Genomic DNA, 18,324 nt, shown 5'->3' with positions numbered 1-18,324 from the left:
ACCCACACCCAATCGCCCAAAATTGACCTCCACCCTCACCTGACCTGTCGTCTTCCTCTTTGTTTTGTGCTCGTCTGCGACGCTCATTGCACTTCCTGCTCCCCCACCCTAGCTTTGTTGTTGTCGTGCCCGACCCAACCTACAACACCACCACAGTCGTCACTTTTCACAATTGCAAGAAGCTTCTAGAATGGATGTGGACAGGCATCTGGAGTGCTCCAAACTCGTTGGGGGTATTGTTCGGGGAGCTACAAAAATTGGAATGAAAAGAGGAGTAATGCTTCCTAGCACGGGACAGAGAATAGGACCACTTAGATCGAAATAGCATTCACAGAAATGTGGGTTCCAAAGACATTGTGGGATGTGCTGACTTGTGTAATTTTGCACAACATGACTATGGAGGATGAGGGCGACAGGGTTGCCCGCACTAGTGATTTTGAAATCTCGGCGCACATGCCTACCGCCCTGCACAAGATGCAAATGTTGCGCATGTTGTCAACTTCCTAGAAATGCATCGACGACTTTGAGATCAACATGCGCATGTGCAACTACTTAATATGTGCAACTACTCAATAATTTTGTGGAACATACGTGAATTCACACAAAAATAATTAAAATTTATGTTTGAGTTATGCACTCTAGATAATATTTAAGTTTGATCTATGTTTCTTTTAGTTTGAACTATTTATTGTTGTATTGTTCTTTGTTATATTCATTGTTGTGCATATTTGTATCGTTCAATGATTCATATGTATGTGTTTGAATGGGAATGATGCTTTGAAAATGGGGGATATGGTTGCCCGAACGGCTCCGTGGATGCGTCGGATTACACAAGGCAAGTGTGGTTTGAAACGCTATTGGTCCTTGAATTACTTTTTATTGGGAAATGTTTAATATTCGCCTTTTCTTCATCGTTGAATAAACCGAGCAGATTCGGTCTGCATTTCATAGGGGACAGGCGGCGAAGGGAGGTGAAAAGAAAACCAAGAGCAATCCGGCATGTATGGATACTAGTCAAAGATTCTTTGGGCTGGAATTTTTTACACTAGATTTATTGTATTGTGTATGTGAGTTGTACTGCAAGTGCATGGGTGCATACGTGATGCATCTTCCCTCCAAACTACTACAGATTTGGGTTTTGTGCTCAAGTCATTTGGGGAATCTTCCTCCAAAGGGTCTTTTCCCTTTGGAAATGCGTGGTTTTAACAATCGGTTTGCAGCTTCACACATGCATGCACACACCGAATCATCGTGTTGACGTAGCAGTGTGTACGTTGACTCTCCTGAGATAGGTGCGATCTGGCTGGCTCCGATTAAACAACGGGGGCCGTACGCTTTGGGAAAAAAAATGCACGTCGCCACGTCCTCCTTCTAGATGTGCTACGGCAGATGTTAAAAAGAGAGGAAGACTTGCAGTGGCTTGATTGGAGAGGCACGTAGAGATCCAGCTTGGTTGACCTGCACGTGTAAATGCACGACGAGATCAAGGCTTTCTTGTCACTGTGCAAAAATTGTGTGCGTGTGGGAGAGAGAGAGAGATCACCCGTTAGGATGCCTAAGTTTTGTTTTAGATTTGTCCAGGATAACCACGAAAGGCTGTGTGTCAATTTCGTTTCAAGGACGAGACAATACCAGATAAAACGTTATCCAATGCCTTTGTGAAGTGCCGTGTTTTTTTCCAGAGGAAATCTGAAGGGCCAGGTTAACTCATGTGCGCCTGCTAGGGAACAAACGCGCGGTCAATTTTTCTTAACATGGTAAGCTCATGTAAATGCACAGATACTCATCCCTCCATATGACAGCACGCACATACCCTATCTCTATTAGCACCTTCGAGATACTAAACCGACACATCATTCTATTTATTAATTTATTCAACATTTTTGGAATTCTGAGTACTGACTTTTCCTAAATTATTGCATCAGTTTTTAGTTTTTTTTTATAATTTTCTGAATTAGTCATTTCAAAATTTTAACTTTCGAAATGTGTACCCCGAGACAGCCGATGCAGGTCGACCTACTCACATGTGGAGCCGTGCAGCAAGCCTACCCCTGAGCTGCTGCACGAGATGGCCACCGACGCTTCAAGGGTCAGCGTTGGTGATGCAAGGACCACTGCCAATGCTGCGAGCGGCGATGGTGGAGTTGCAAGTCGGATGGGCCGGCGACGTTGTGAGCTGAGCCTATGCCTCGAGCCAGGGACGAGGACGTTGCAATGTGGACGAGGAGGGAAGGTAGAGCGAAGGACATGGGTGTTGTTTTTTTCTATTGCGCACTTGGTAGGAGAGGCCGTAAGAGCATGTACAGTGGTGCTATCTTAGCAGTGCCACGTAGGATAAATGCTGAGGTGGCGGCGAGATAAATCAAAAGAAAAGACTTGTCTTCTCTTATTTAAGGGCATGTGCAATGGTTGATAAGATAGTCTTATTTTAAGTCTTGCATGTAATTTAGAGATGAATTTTTTTTTGTCTACAATGGATCATCTCTTAGCCTTAACTTCAATAACTAGTAATCCCTAAAAACATGGTGAGACATATTGTGCTAAGAGAAGATAAGACTTTTCTTATGAGTGCTCTCTCCTCCAACTCATCATTTATCATATGTGGCACACCTAAGATAGGCCCATTGTACATGCCTTAAGAGATGATCTCTTAGTACAATATGTCTCAACACGTTTTTAGAAATAACTAGTTATTGAGATAAAGCTAAGAGATAACCCATTGTAGACATGCTTTTTTTGTCATCTCTAAATTACATGCAATACTTAAGATAAGACTGTCTTATCAACCATTGTACAACATGAGGAGTGAAGTCCAACGGCAAGACAATTATACGGCTCGGGAGGCTCGGAAGGCCACCGATTTGGATGCCCCATTGCTTGTTCGACTCGGCCACAAAAGTATAGGTTGATCATATTTTTTTTCTTAAAGTACATACATGCTTTGCAAACCTAAAAAGTAGGTGTGGGCATACTAATTGAGAACCGATTTATTGAACCAAAACCAAAACCAAAAAAATTGGTCCCTAATACGATTCTCATTTTTGAAGGACCAAAATTACTTGGAGGAATTTGGTTCCGACACTAGGTTAAACGGAAGAACCGAACATATGTAGGAAATATCTTGAAGTTTCCAACGGAATAAAACATCAACATCCCACCCATTCATGATCGAAAGAAACCCTGCCAGGCCAATCGCACGCATGCCGCACTCCATTCCATTCCCTACCGACTCGAAGTGGCCGGTCGAACCCTAGCCGCTGCGCTGCCGCAGTGTGCCACCACGCCACTTCTTGAGCAACGGCTGACTACCAGACCCCACCACCCTTCGACTCTCTCCTCTGCCTTTCGCCCCCTCGAGACCCTCGTCTCCTAGGCTTCCGGTCGATGACTAGTTGTCTAGTGTCACCGATGGTGGGCCTAACCACGATGCGTGAACTTGTGGGTTGGGGAGACGGCAGGTACAAGGATCACAACCATCGAAACCTGTCTTCAATTCCTTGTTCGTGTGTGATATTTCTTGTTGATTTATTATTAATCTACAACCCTTCCGGATTTCTTTTGATGTGCATCGGTTCTGTTTCACTTAAAATCCAAAACCTAACAAAAATTTCAGTCCAATTTTATTTTTTGGCCATCGGTCCACTATGGTCTAAACGCTCTTATATTTCTTTACAGAGAGTAGTTTTTGAAAGAAGCGTTGGGTCCTCATTTTTCCAGAACTGAATTTCCTCAGAAACCGAAGATCGAATCATATTCGCGGCAGAATTCGAACTCGCATATTAGGCCTTGTGGGCGAGGCCGTCGATTTCTCGGGGCTACTCCTTGCCGTGGGCCCCGGCTTCGTTGCTTGGAGAGAGGGTCGAATCACTCGCCCAAGCCGTCGCCGCCGCCGCCGCCCACCCCCTCCCCCTCCTCCTCCCAACGCCGCCCTCTCCTCTCTCTCTCAGCGGCCCGCGAGTGGAAGCTCTCGCCCTCCCCACCGCCCACGGTTGCCGGCGGGCACTTGCTCAGCCCCCCTCTCCCATAGCCCTGTCGCGCGGCTTCCCCTCCAAACCCTCGACCCCCCCTCCTCTGCTGCCGCCCTCGCAAAGGGGACGCCGCCGATCGGTGGATGGGCCGGTTCGGGTGGCTCCGGCTCGCGTCGAGGTCCCTCGCGCGCCGCTCCGGCGAGGTAATGCCGGCTCGCGTTCCTTCGCAGCCTTTCCCATTTCCCCGATTTTGGTCGAGGGGCTCTGCAGAGTTGCTGTTGCTCACTTCATTCCGGTTCCCGATTTCTTCCTGCAGGCGTCTGCGCAGAGGAGCGCATGGATTCGGCCGTCTACACGTAATGTCTTATGTCTTCTCTGATTTCGTGTTAATTCGGACTGTGTGTAAACTGCTGCCACTGGTGCGCCACTTGTAGTTCGGATAATTGTACGAGGCAATTTTCATATGCTAAAGACACCAAGCATACTGTCCCCCTTCCATGAAATAGAACAAGTTGCTCATACATGTAGTTGTTAGAAGCAGATTATTTAGCACATCCATTTACTAGCTACTTTTATCATTTCCAGTATTAACTTATATTATTGCTGATCTTATTTAGTTTCTTTGATTCTTACCCATCTCCTTGTGCCATTTGTTTTCGTGGAGAATGCGCACAGCTTGCAGCTCTAGTGGCACACATGTTGCTGATAGGTGCTTTGGTCCATCAACGTTTACATCCTCTGGACCGAGCAGGTTCTTTCATTCTACAGGTTGGTTTTCTGTTCTTCCATGAATTGAACTTAATATGGCAATATCCTATTTTTATCCTCATATTGTGGCGAACGCATACACTATTAATCTTTTGTGGGTGCATCTTTAAGGTCAACGTTATTCGATGGAGAAGGACTATTACAAGATTCTTGGTGTCACTAAAGATGCCTCACAAGATGACATAAAAAAGGCTTTTCAATCTGTGAGTATCTTATCCCAGTTCAGCAAATATTGAAACCTGACTAGGCTAGCTCACTATTTGTTTAACATGGCCATGCCACTTAGTAAATATCTATATATCAAGCGGTAGTCTCATCCACTTTCTATCATTCAATCATGTGTGATGCTGCTAACTTCAAACAAATGACAGTATTTCTCTGAGTTTGCACCTATTTGTGTGAAGTATTATTATGAATTGTTTTGGAATATATTTTGTTGACAATGCCAACAATCTATGCAGCAACCGTAAACCATTTTTTCTCTTCTACAAATATATAGCGATTGGGACCAACCTGGGATTCAGATAAGATGAACTAGATTTACTGAACAGTAAACTCGGCAGTTAGGTTTACATTGATGGATTAAATGGAGAAAATTGATCTTTTAATCATTGTTAAGTTTTTTATTTTGAACCTGGCTACCCCCCTTCCCATTAAGAAGAACGGAAATACATCAGTTCAAAGACTTACAGGAGGAGAGAAAGGAGAGAAGCGAGTCCAAAGCATTACTAGAACCCACCGTAGCCACCCGACATCAGAACGACTACTCTGGGGCGAAAACCTAGCAACACCAAAATAGCAGCTAGTCCTATTACAACTCAGGCAACACAGAAATCATTGTTAAGTAGATTGACCCGTATTTGGAAGTAAAAATATACTTTAAGAGGCATTCCCACGATATGGCTACTAGGTTGAAATACGTACAGTTTTCTGATTCTAAAGCTCAAAACAATTTTTCTGTAGCTTGCAAAGAAGTACCATCCAGACACAAATAGAGGAAATACTGCTGCGAAAAGGATGTTTCAGGAAGTAAGAGACGCATACGAGGCAAGTAAGTTACCACCATGTCTTTAGCTTTGATGTTGATTATTATGCCTAAATTAACAGTGCCATATGTTTGTTTTGTTGGCCTCTAGACTCTTCGGGATCCTTCAAAGAGACAGCAATATGATATGGTAATAAGTTGCAACCTGCTGTTAGCACTTTATCCTCTCTCTTTCATGATTTTTTTAGTGGTAGTTTTATATTTTATTTATGGAGCAGCAACATTCCAATTTCTGTTATCTACTATGAAAGTAAATGGCCCAGTTCATTACTTCTCAAGCTCTTTGAATTTACAATTTGAAGTCTGTGAGTTCCTGTACACATTAAGTTTATGTTATGCTGTAATACTGCAGCTATTTTCTGGAGGGTCAGCTGCAAATTCCACAAGGGGTAGGGGGGAGTTTGATGGATCCTATCAAGATCCATTTTCAAGATTCAACAAACAGAACGACGACCCTTTTGCAGAATTCTACAGACAAAATGATGGTCCTTTTTCTAATCAGTTTTACAAAGTATTCTCAGAGGTAATTCATACCTTTCCCTTTTAATTATACTTCAACGTTTCACATGGGAGTACCATTAATTCTCTTTGTTTTCAGGTTTTCCAGCATGATGTGGATGTACATGCCAGTGACATTGAGGTTCATTCTTCAGATTCTTCTTCTTGCATGTCTAAGTAACACCACCTTTAGTCATGAACTAATCTTATCTCTTGACTTAAGTAGATAGAGCTGAATCTGTCTTTTGGCGAAGCTGCTAAAGGATGTACGAAGGAAGTTCCCTTCAGTGCAAAGAATCTTTGCTACTCATGTGGTTAGTACACATTTAGAGATATTGCTATTCTTATTTATATTACACCTATCGCTTGTAGTAATTTTGTAGACATCTAGACATTTATGCGGAAATAAATTTGCCAGCAGAGTTAAATGTGAAGTTTCTTCTATTATATTTTGACATTTTCCTGAACTTATTTGTTTCTCTCTGGCTTTTTTATCTGGGTAGTCTGTTGTAGGCACATAGTATTGAGCTACTGTAATTCACTTGGTTTTTTCTTTAGCTTAATCAATGAAGGTCAGATTCCATTAGGTTGTCCTGGTTTGCATTCAGTTCGATGTCACATGATATAGACTAGATAATATCATCATCCATTGGTATCATGGTTTCATCTCCCCCATTACTCTTTCCAAAGCATGTCTAGATGTCAGTTGTATCTAAATGAATAGCTGATAGGTTAAATGAACTGCAAGATAGGTAGGTCTGTGTTTGTGTTTTCTGTTCTCCCGTTTGAATACTATTACGGAGGTATGCAAATTAATACTTCAATTTTCAGCAGTAGTCAATTTCAAACCATTTCCTAGTGTGGAAAATAACATATGTGGTTACTGTGGGTGTGATGTAATCTGCATGCCAGTAGATCTTTTTATTGGACATAGATTGGACTTATAACACTAACGTTGGTGATAACTTGCTTGATTATGTAACATTACAATCACATAATATTAAAATGGCAATAAATGTTTGACTTAAAGCTGCAATCTTACTCTTATGTAGTAGTTACTGTCCTAATTTATCCCATGCTTATCTTGCTTTCTTTTTGTGAGAAAAACTCCTCATATATGTTCGAATGTAGATGGGAGAGGATACTTGGCCAATGCAAGAAAATATGTTTGCCCTTCTTGTAAAGGTGCAGGAAAAGTAAGTATTTGTTTTTATGTTTTTTTTTGCAAATATCATTGAAGGGTATTGTTTGTAAGCTCTGCACCGGTGGTTTGTGCAGGTTAGTATGTATCCGTTCACATCCATTTGTACTACTTGCAGAGGCTTCGGGAAAGTGATTAAGGTATTGAGTAACATGTAAAGTTTGTCAGATTTTTTAAATCTATCTCATGCATGACGATTTTCACAGGATCATTGCCTAACATGCAAAGGTGCAGGGGTGGTAGATGGTATGAAATATGCAAACGTGATCATTCCAGCAGGTGCTGTGCAGCTAAGCTTCAATAGTTCAATTGTCTTCTGCCAACCAGCTTCTTTCACAGAAATGCCTTCATATGATTATATCGTTGGATTATTTCTGAGTTGCTTGCTCTAGAGCCTGTCTTACGTTCTAATACAATTGCCAAAATGTTATAATTTTAGACCATCCTGGAGTTATGTCCTTTGGAGGCGGATCTATCACATGCTATATTCTTGATATTTCTACCATGTTTAATACACAGAAGTTAGGGATAAAACAATTACATGCCAAAAATCCTGCTGCATCACTATAGTATGCTCATATATGTTGTTCGCGCATTAGTTCTTCCTGAAACTTGACTTGCATAGTTGGTTCGTACATTTCTTTGCGCGTATAAGCTTATTCATGAGACATGTGAAACGTCAAACATGTTAACTTTTGTAGGCTGGTAGCTGTCCTAGTTCCTAGGTTTTATTTTTTGTCAGTAAGAAGGATACTGCTTCATAGTTGTTTGCAGCCACTGCATGTTTCTTTCACTTAATTTTTTGTTAGACCGTGGATGTTGTTTTTCTCTTGACTTTACCAAAGATTTGTTTTTGTAGGAGTTGATTCTGGTGATACAATTCATGTACGGGAGGCTGGAAATAGCGGTGGACGTGGAGCCATACCTGGAAGTCTATACATTAAACTTCGAGTGAGAATATTGTCATACTTTTAATTCTTTATTTCGTATATCCACTTATTTGTTCTGTAATACTGAGGTTCAGTGGTTCACAACTTCACATGTTTCTGCATTTTAGTTAATCGTTCAGATATACTTAATTACTTACTACTGAAAGTGCCAATCTGGAATGAAAAAAAATAAGGGTTCTAGAAGCAAATCCGATTTTGTATGAAATTGTTTCGTGACATTTGACATTCTGACCTATTTGGAACCATATTGGTTTTTAATTAATTGAATTTGTGAACTGTAGTTATGCTACCTTTGTTTATTTAAAGATATTAAGACATAATATTTTCCCATTGAACTGTAACATCAGAAAGTATGTGTTGGCTGAGATGAACAGTAGGTGTACCTGTGTAGAGAGTGTTGAATTTCAGCATTCAATCGAACCACTTTTACAGGGTTTCTCTTGGGGAGCCACAAATAGTACCGGTTGATATCTCACTAGTTAGCTGTCTTCGATGCTAATAGTGCTAGGTGTGCCTGGTGCTTCAATGTGCAGCACTAGGGCTTTTACTTAAGATCGGTGACCTACCCCATCTTAGGCTTGCATTATATATTTTGCTGTAAAATGATACTCCCTCCGTTCCTAAATATATGTCTTTTTAGACATTTCAAATGGACTACAACAAACGGATGTATGTAGACATATTTTAAAGTGTAGATTCACTCATTTTGTTTCGTATGTAGTCAATTGTTGAAATATATAGAAAGACTTATATTTGGGAACAGAGGTAGTATATTTTTTTGGGTCATATTGGGCGTGTTGGCTGTTGTATCATCTTGATATATTGATTGACTGAAAATGTCCTTTATCAAAGAAAAGGTACCTCCATAAGCTCCAGCTGCTTATAGTTTATCCAATCATATGAATGTTGAGGCATTTGTGACCAGTATAATGAATTTCCTTTGCATTGTGTGATTCCTCATCTTTATGCATGTTTGATGCTACTGAACTTGGCATGCCTCTCTATAAGGTATGGTTTTGTTCTCACAAGTCACAACTAACAAGTACTCCCTCTGTAAACTAATATAAGACCGTTTTGTGAGGGAGTAGTTGGTTTGGTGTATGTACCAATGAATTAAAACTATCTGTACAACAGTTGTGCTGCCTGGGGGGCTATTAGCCTCCGCTGTCATAACCTCGTAGAATGATTCTGCTCTACCAGCTCTTTTATATCAAGCAATCCAGCTTTTAATTCTTCCATGAACCATGTATATCATAGGTAGCAAGTGATCCAGTATTTGTTCGAGATGGTGCTGATGTACATGTGGACAAAAAGATAAGCTTCACACAGGTAGTAGCAAATATCTTTCAGGAACTTCTTTTGTACTGCTGTCCTACTATTTTGCTCCTTTGTAGAGCAAGCTTTTGAAGAATTATCCCATTTCTCAGGAACTGCTTTCCTACTTCTGTCGTGTGACTTTATTTCCATCTGTAGCTTACAGCTTATGCCAAGATTAGTTCATATAATTTATTCTAATTTCTAATTCAGGACAAATTTGGTCTGTTCAGCAAAACAATTCATGATATTCGTTTTGGACCTTTGAGAAATGCTGCACAGATGAACCTAGAGAGGTGGAGGAATAAGAAATGATAGTTTGTTAGGTTTTGGAATTGGGAGACATCACTATCATTAGTTCATGACTATTAGCTGTCAAAGTTTTGATGTGGTAGTCTTGTATTAATGTGCATTTGTTGGTGCATGTGGACATTTGAGTTTCTGTTGTTAATTGGTGCCTTGGTGTTGGGTTTTTGCTGATCATTTACCTTTCTTGTGTAGGCAATGCTTGGTGGAAAAATCGAAGTGCCCACTTTAGATGGTAAAACAGAAATTAAGGTAACAATACCTGGTGGGAAAAAGACATACATGTATTCCTACTGAGAAAATGTCAAAAGCACTTCAAACTTCCGTTATCATAATATCTTGTATTTTTCATAGCTTAATTAGGCACTTAACCTCCCTGTTGTTATTTTAATGCTTCTAGAGTGGACCGTTTCTAGTTAGAACATCTGGGTCTGGCATGGCTAAATATTTCTTTTGAGAAGCATGTAGCCATCTATTTGTTGAGTGGGCATGCTTTTAAGTTCTAGAGAATATCTCTCCCCCCTCTATTTGTTAGTTTAGTTCACATTTGTTGTTATTTATTTTTCAGATACCCAAAGGAGTTCAACCAGGGCAAGTTGTCGTTTTAAGGGGGAAAGGTAGGTTATGCAAATAAACTAATTTAAGTCGGCAGTTTGCTTATGGTCAAGTGCTAACGATAGTAATGTTATCAGGATTGGAATTACCAAACCAGGCAGGATATTTCGGAGACCAACATGTCCGTTTCAAAATACATTTTCCATTGTAAGTTGCTTGTATTTTTCTTGATGCCCTTTTTACAGACATTACCCATTGCACTGTTTTGTACAGTGCTATTCTACTTTGCTCATGTATTTGTCCATGAGGTTAAAATGGTTATGTTCGATTCCCTTTCAACTTGCATTCCACGAGAATGGCTTTGCTAATACATTCGGCTTCCATCATATTCCCTCCGTTCCAGAATATAAGGTGTATTGGTTCCGTGCAAGTCAACCATTTGAATGTTTGACCAAAATTATAGAATAAAACAACAACATCTGCAATATCTAGTAGATAAAATATGAAACTACTTTTCATGATGAAATAGATTATATAAATTTTGTATTGTGGATATTGATATATTTTTCTAAAAACTCAGTCAAACATGCACTTGTTTGACTTTTGAAAAAACAAATACACCTTATATAAAGGAACGGAGGGAGTATGAAGCAAACCATAGGATGCAATAGATATTCTTCAGGACTGGTTGTGGTAACATGAAGTCAAACTTGTAAGAATAATGTGTTATACTAGCGAGTTTAACTTGCTAGTACTTAGTGAGAGCCATGACATTACTGAGCCTAACCTAGTTACAACTCTTCGTACCATTAATGGTATTAGGTTTTGTGACGGGCAGGATATGAACACTCAAAGTGAAAATATCGTAGTGTGACTTGTGTGAGTAGATTGTTCACATTTCCCTAATGCTTTTGGTGATCTGGTCGGCGCATGAAACTAAAGGAAATGAATGTTAATTAGAACTTGAACTCTGCCCTGGGTGGAAGTAGAAATTCTAGAGGTTCAGTTACGGGCTTTCAGTAAACAATGTTTGAAAGGGATGATTGAGGCCTCATGACAGTATTAATCCAGCGCTCTGCTAATTTGCACTCCCTCCGTTCAGAAACAAGTGACGCTGTTTTAGATTTCCAGACGGAGGAAGTAGCTTTTATCATTCTATAGGCAGACCACTGGTTATTGAGCTACAATAGTGATGAGACACAACATTCGTCAGCACTTAACGCTTCAATTTGGTTTCTGCTTAGTGCACTTTCAATCACTCTAGGGCTTTACTTGCTCTTGCTTTTCTGTTTAGTTTACTCTAAAGCCTAATTTTTTAGTTTGGCGCATTCAGATGGCCTTATCCTTAATCCTTTGCTTTTTCTGTGTAGTATTTTTATGCTATAGTATATGTCATCAGTACACTCCTCTTTTGTTAGATTTATGACAATATCAATTTTTAATCTGCAGGAAGGTTAACGAACGTCAGCGTGCACTGTTGGAAGACTTTGCAGCAGAGGAAGCCACGAAAGAACAGAGTTTTTTTGCAACAGGAAACTGGTAATCTATTGCCTCGCCATTTATTCCGATTGTCTTTGACCATCATGGGAAGTTCATGAGATATAACTGAGAACTGCACGCTTAGTTAATGTTCATGCACTGATTGATGTGCTGACTCTACCTTATCCTGATCGCTGTAGCCTGGTAGGCCTGGTGTGCAAGCAAAGTTTCATCTGTCGCACAACATTCGTCGTTCTGTTTTATAGCTTGCATCATATGGTAGTAATAAAGATGAAATTTCGAACAGGCTTTACGAGCAGCTATCTACTGGTTGAAACTTACAGGTCGGAGCTCATTGCTGAAAATATGAAGAGCCAAAATTTCATGATCGGGCTTGGCTTTGTCATGCTGATTTATCTGATGCTGAGCAAGACTCTGAGTTAAGGCTTCGAAACTATGCGGTGATATCAAGCAGCGGTGACATCAGAAACTGAATGGGGCATTAGTATCTGGTCAAGCTTCTTATTTGGCCACGAGAATTCACAATTTTGGAGCTGTGGAGAGGAGAATTACTAGTTCCTGTGGAACAGATAAGTCATAGGAATGATTTATGAGTTATCCTTCTTGGGGAGGTGATCACAAAAGTTGCGTGGAGTTTGTTTTTGACTCTTCAATAAGCTAAATTATTGTTAAGGCGCTCCTTAAAAGTACACTAGTAATCGTGTACATGCAATACGTAGATGTTAGATAGGATATTAGTTGCAAGCCAATGTTCCATGTAATATTAATTACGCGCTAAACATTTTGACGCTCAGCAGTAGAGTAATTTAGGTCATTAGATTGACATGGTTTGATGACCCTTTGGGTCTTCGACGAGTTGTCTTTGACGCTTCAATAAATCGTCCTGTCAAATGTGGACTATTTTTTGCCGTATGTCAACGTCAATAACAAAAGATACACAAGACATCCTGCCACAAGCATCATGTAATTTGCTCTTTGTAATGGCGAACCCCCTACAGAAGAAAAGATATATCATGTTAAACACTTCACGTGACATGGAAAATGTATTGAATCAAACTGCAAAAGGAAATAATAACAGCATTAAGCAACACGACTGTCAATAACAAATTAATAATAGCAGAGGATGCTACACTTAATCTACGTTGCTAGCTTGGATGCAAGTGGGTCGGCCCATCGGGTAACCTCAGGTAGTTACGGCCATGTTTGGAACAAAGGAAAAACTTAGGACTCTTCAAAAAAAAGAGAGGAAAAAACTTAGGAATTTCAAAGGATAGGGTTCCTATAGAAAAATATTCCCTTGATACATTTTGGAATAAAGGAATTGGTATCCTACACTATGAAACATGCCATTCCCTAGAAATTTTGGAGGTGTATTCTTCTCTTTGTACCTACACTTTCTTCGTTTTTTCCCGCATGACACCCAAGTGATAATTTTAAAGTTTTCCCAAGTGATATATATATATATATTTTAAAAACCTATGGTTTTAATTCCTACGTTTTTCTTATTCCTATGTTTTGAGTTCTTGCGTTCCAAACTAGGCCAAGTAATTTTGTTTTTTGGAAGATGCTTCCAATTCAACTGATTACTTACTCTACACATGCGCTTGCGTTTGTCAAGCAAATAAAGTAGGTAGGATGAACTGGTAAATTACTTGAAACTCAGGTGGTAAACAATCGGCCCCATTCCTATCCCTAGCTCTAGCAGTCGAACGGTAGCACCACTTGCGCCGCACAGCCCGAACCGCCTCATCCTCCGCAGCTCCGGCCGTCCCTCCAAGGCTCCAACAGCACCTCCCCCCTCCGCCCTCGCAAAAAAAAAGCACCTTCCCCTCCGGCATCGGCGACCACCTCATACCCGCACCTGTTAACCCTCAAACCCCCTTCTGCCGGGTCGTTCCTGACTCAGCCTCGATTGTGTTTTAGTGACTGGAGTTGAAGGCAGCTCTGCTTACCAATAATAAGATACCGATTCCGTACGTTCCATTCATAATCCCAGTGCACACTGTTGCACCTGACTGTCCAATAAGACCAGCCAAAGGATGCTTCTCCGAAGACCTCCAATTGAGCTTTTCCAAAAGATCGGTATTGAATTTGTGAAGCGTTTGCCACATTCCATTCATTCACCCACTCTCCTGAGTAATGGCATAGAAAAGTATTTATAAAGAGCAGGGTAAACTGAGAAACACCTACAGTTAAATGATAGACCAAAATCCAAATGACCTGTCTGAATTTTTACATAAGTTGTAATAGTATGCAGGACGTACCGACAAAAACAAGAGGTCCTTTTGCGCCGTTCAAGGCCCACACTTGAGGCAGTCTCTTTTCGTAAACAAACCGTATGTTCTCTGTTGCGTTAAGCTTCTCATAATAAGGATCAAACAGATTGTAGTAATGCAAGTCAACAACAGTGTTAGTTGGACCCAGGTCAGCCTCATAAAGCTCCATTGGGTCTGCATTCCCTATCCTCTGGCAGAATATAACATAAGCTGTCTCCGAATAACTTCGCACAATTTTGTAGCCTCTTTTGTAATACGACACTAGAGTGTCCAGTGGGACTGTTCCTGCAGAAGGCTCATTCAGAAGCTCGACACCAAGAAGCGAGGGATCGTCTGCATACCTGCAGATAAAGAGACAATATGTCTTGTTACTTTGTTAGAACTGAGAAAATTGTGATAGATAGAATCTCGTTGTTCACATGAAGAAAAAAATGCTAATGAAAATCGAAAACATGGCTCTTTACTTTCATGTATCCCCTCATTAGTGAGCAGATCAGACATTGTTAGTTGTTAAAGTTGTTAACATATGTTCTGAAGTTGCCTTTTTTCGCTTGTTATTCTAGTGACCAAGAGTACATATTGTTGAAAAAGTGCCAAGATGTGCAAATACCTATTGCTACTCATTGTCCACTGCCTTTTCTTTGCAAGATCTTTGAAGTATGAGATAAATTAATCCTTCACAGATCTATGGAGAATGAGAACTGAGTCTTTTTTCCAACTTGGTGATGCCTTTATTTATTTTCGTGGCCTGATGTTACCAATGGCATCATCAAGAAATATTTCGTCCACACAAAGGAAAATTTCATAACTAGGAAATAGAGTGAAAGAGTTTCATTTTTTTTAGGGAGAGTGAAAGAGTTAATGTTACCTTTGAGCTAAAAATTTAATGACATCCAGAGTTTTCTGTATGTTAACCTCTGAAGGCCAATCTACTGAACCATCCCTGCTAGCACTGTGCTCCATTCCATTTTGAGATCCGGGAGCCGCATGAAGATCGATGATGCACTTCAAGCCATAAACCCTGATCTCAAAATCAGATCCACCATATGGTGCAGTCTCAAACTTTAAAAGATTTTTTATAGTGGGAGTAACAATCAAGGACAGTTTAGGGGCTAGACCTACTGTGCCCAGTAGAATGCTCTATCAAGGTTCTCAAGGGAGCCACCAATAAATGGAGCTGGTGGATCAGGATCATACGCAATCCACCATCCTACTGGAATCCTGACTGCATTTACACCGTTTTGTGAGAGGAGAAAGAAGTCATTTCCAGTAACAAAGCTCTTTCGGTGTTCCTGCAAATTGTGTAAATAGCAAATGAACGCTTGTATGGCATAAAACTTTGCACTAAAGACTGGGAGGTGACACGGCTCTGAAATTCTGAAACTTACAGTCAAGACCGCTTTTGCCTGCGCAGGTCCATACCCATTAGCAAGCTGGTAATCTCCATGCAAGTTGTTGGCAGCTATTGTCATCTGGAATGTTGCCATATCATCACCCCACCCAGGTTGGGAACGATGATTTGAAGTAAGCTGATTGTTGTTTGTGACCTGAATAATGGAGTATACATCAACTTTCCTGGTCGCAATGCTGAAGCTTTAGCTAATTAGTTCCATTTCCGTAGAAAGGAGACTGATGAGAATGTATAACTGGTGACATCTGAAGATCATATCGACAACATAATCAATACCTGCAAATAGCTCCCATTTAAAAGCTTGATATGAAGCAGTGTGTTATTTCGTTCAATATAAAATGTTTCAGAGTCTCCTGGTGAATCTGTAGTTGCTGAGATCACATCCTGATTACTTGCTGTTAAGAACTGACCATTGAGGCACCGGAACTGAAATTCACTATCAGAAACTCTCCATAACTGAAAATAATGACAGGACAAATGCAATTAGGAACAAACAAACATATGATTGTTTTATATGAGTATGATTGTTTTATATGAGTATGTGAACCGTTCCAGAAGACAAATGAAAAAATAGTGAACTCGTTCAGTACAATAGAAGTGTATACTCTGCCATTGGGAAACACACACATACATGGCACGATTCAGCCACCAGCATATTAGTAAGTGCCATTTTTTTCTCCGACCTGTGTAAAAAGAGTTCACTTTTCCCTTAAGCCCTCAGGTACTATACTGGTCCTTAAACTGTGGCAGTTCTAAATTTTTTTTTTGCGACTGTGTGGCAGTTCTAAATTAACTAGGTCTCCAAGGTCACATTGGTGAGTTAAAGACCCAAAGAACTTCAGGAATCAAAATATCGCCTTTGAAGGGTTGAAGAAAATGCCTCTGTAGTGCATTTTCATGACATTTCTTTAAAAAAGAAGAAAAATGGAGAGCTCGAAAAAATTATGAGGGCCTAAATGTTGAGGCGAATGCATCTATTCAATGTTGTTTTCTCCCAGATATCCAACAGACAAGATACAAAACCAGTCAGCTTCCCAAACAGGCACCAAATGCATGTATCATCAATTCACTTTCGTTACTCCAAGAAACCACTTTCCTTTGACAGTTTACCTTGAAAGTCTCCCATGTCGAAGCAGCATCCTGGTCCACGTTCACATTTCCACCGCCACCGCCAACTGCACTCACGTACTTCTGGAGGGCAACAGACTTGAGCTGCACCTGCACGCCATCCTGAAGCGAAGCCACATGCCCACATCACGAGAAGGCAAAGCAAAATGCACAGCACTATATAACAAACATGAGAGAGGACCTACCAACATGTCACCGTTTGGGATGCCATCAAACAAGGAAGGCTTGATCCACCCCTCCACCACCAGCCAGCCTCCCAGGTTCACTGCCCTGACCTTGGTGAAGTCGTCCTTGTCTGCAAAGACAAAGCGCAGCTTACCCACCACCGCCAAGACGGCAAGAACAACCGCATCCATTTAAGCAGTTCCGACTGAGCAATTCTGACCTGATGACGAATGTGACAGTTGGAACACGCACAGAAGGCCAAAGATCAGGGCGCCGGCGCCCATGTCGGCAATACGTCGAACAGATGGTGCGCGCGGGGACTGGGACTGGGGCAGGGGATGAGGAAGTGGGGATTGTATAGAGCGAAAGGGACGGGAGATTCCAAGCCCACCGGGGGCGGACACCGAGAGGGGCGCGGCATGGCATGGCCGGGGAGGCAGCGAATCTCGCCTTTTGCGCAGTGCTGTTATACCTTCCTTATCGCCAAGTTCATCCTAAGCAATGGTGGAGACGCAAACGAGTAACGAGCTGCACCGCCGCGCCACGCCGGCAGGCAAGCGGCTCGCTTTCGCTTGGGCTGCTTTCTGCCGGTAGCTCGCGGCTGCGGCGGTGCGTTGCTGTCAGGTACCTGGCGCAGGTCGCCATATAGTATTCAGTAAACGGCAACGCATCTTCAGTTAACGCTTCGCGGCTATCGGACGGCCGTCATCGCTCCATAAGCTGTTAGCATCGCTCGACGACTGTGATCGTTCGGCACTATTTATTCTGTTGTCGTAATTGCTGTGTCTGTCTTTTACCGGTGGTTAAATCCAGCCTCTATCCCTGATTTGGGATGTCTTGGTCTTCAGGAACCGATTGTTGTGGCATGTTGGTACATACGGTGGCAACGGAGGGAGATGGTTAAGGGAGAAGCTGTTGTTGAACCTCTGCGTACTGCTTTTGCAATTCAGGCGCTGACTTCATATTATGGGGCTATTGTACCTAGCAAACCACAAGAAATCTTATGGGCAAAACCAAGAGTTGGCTGCTATAAACTAAACACGGATGTCCTTTCATGAGAATGAAACGGGAACTGTCAGTGTTGTACTTCCCAACCACTGAGGGAAGCCGTGGCTGATACTGCGAGCTACCTAAGGATTGTTCTTGATGCTATCTCGGCGGAGGCCATTGCACTGTTGAAAGGGATTGATATGGTTGAGAGTTTAGGGTGCACGCATGTCACTATCAAATTTGATTCTT

At 41.3% G+C, this 18,324-nt stretch overlaps 2 protein-coding genes across 3 annotated transcripts; one reads left to right on the top strand and one right to left on the bottom strand.

The window, feature by feature from the left end:
* The first annotated feature begins 3,808 nt into the window (after nt 1–3,808).
* LOC109758664 (chaperone protein dnaJ 1, mitochondrial) lies at nt 3,809–13,017 on the top strand. 2 transcript variants are annotated; one of them, XM_020317531.4, is made up of 19 exons: nt 3,809–4,171; nt 4,285–4,324; nt 4,644–4,736; nt 4,848–4,939; nt 5,700–5,783; nt 5,873–5,911; nt 6,134–6,304; nt 6,380–6,421; nt 6,506–6,593; nt 7,411–7,475; nt 7,558–7,620; nt 7,687–7,759; nt 8,340–8,431; nt 9,688–9,759; nt 10,246–10,302; nt 10,619–10,667; nt 10,743–10,812; nt 12,055–12,144; nt 12,429–13,017. In XM_020317531.4, the coding sequence occupies exons 1-19, from the start codon at nt 4,112–4,114 to the stop codon at nt 12,526–12,528; spliced, it is 1,440 nt and encodes a 479-aa protein (XP_020173120.1). In that variant the 5' UTR covers nt 3,809–4,111; the 3' UTR covers nt 12,529–13,017. The 2 variants fall into 2 exon arrangements, with proteins under 2 accessions (XP_020173120.1, XP_020173122.1); XM_020317533.4 differs by having other exon boundaries at nt 12,392–13,017.
* On the bottom strand, nt 12,843–17,579 carry LOC109758663 (probable glucan 1,3-beta-glucosidase A). Its single transcript, XM_020317529.4, has 10 exons — nt 17,306–17,579; nt 17,106–17,215; nt 16,903–17,022; nt 16,069–16,248; nt 15,770–15,928; nt 15,504–15,673; nt 15,250–15,402; nt 14,370–14,722; nt 14,058–14,237; nt 12,843–13,097 (listed from the first exon to the last, which is right to left on the bottom strand). The coding sequence occupies exons 1-10, from the start codon at nt 17,367–17,369 to the stop codon at nt 13,003–13,005; spliced, it is 1,584 nt and encodes a 527-aa protein (XP_020173118.1). The 5' UTR covers nt 17,370–17,579; the 3' UTR covers nt 12,843–13,002.
* Nucleotides 17,580–18,324: the final 745 nt, after the last annotated feature.

The sequence above is a fragment of the Aegilops tauschii genome, chromosome 7, assembly GCF_002575655.3.
Source record: "Aegilops tauschii subsp. strangulata cultivar AL8/78 chromosome 7, Aet v6.0, whole genome shotgun sequence".
Classification (NCBI taxonomy): domain Eukaryota; kingdom Viridiplantae; phylum Streptophyta; class Magnoliopsida; order Poales; family Poaceae; genus Aegilops; species Aegilops tauschii.
The sequence above is the reverse complement of the archived record's forward strand: the minus strand, read 5'-3'. Positions and strand labels throughout refer to the sequence as shown.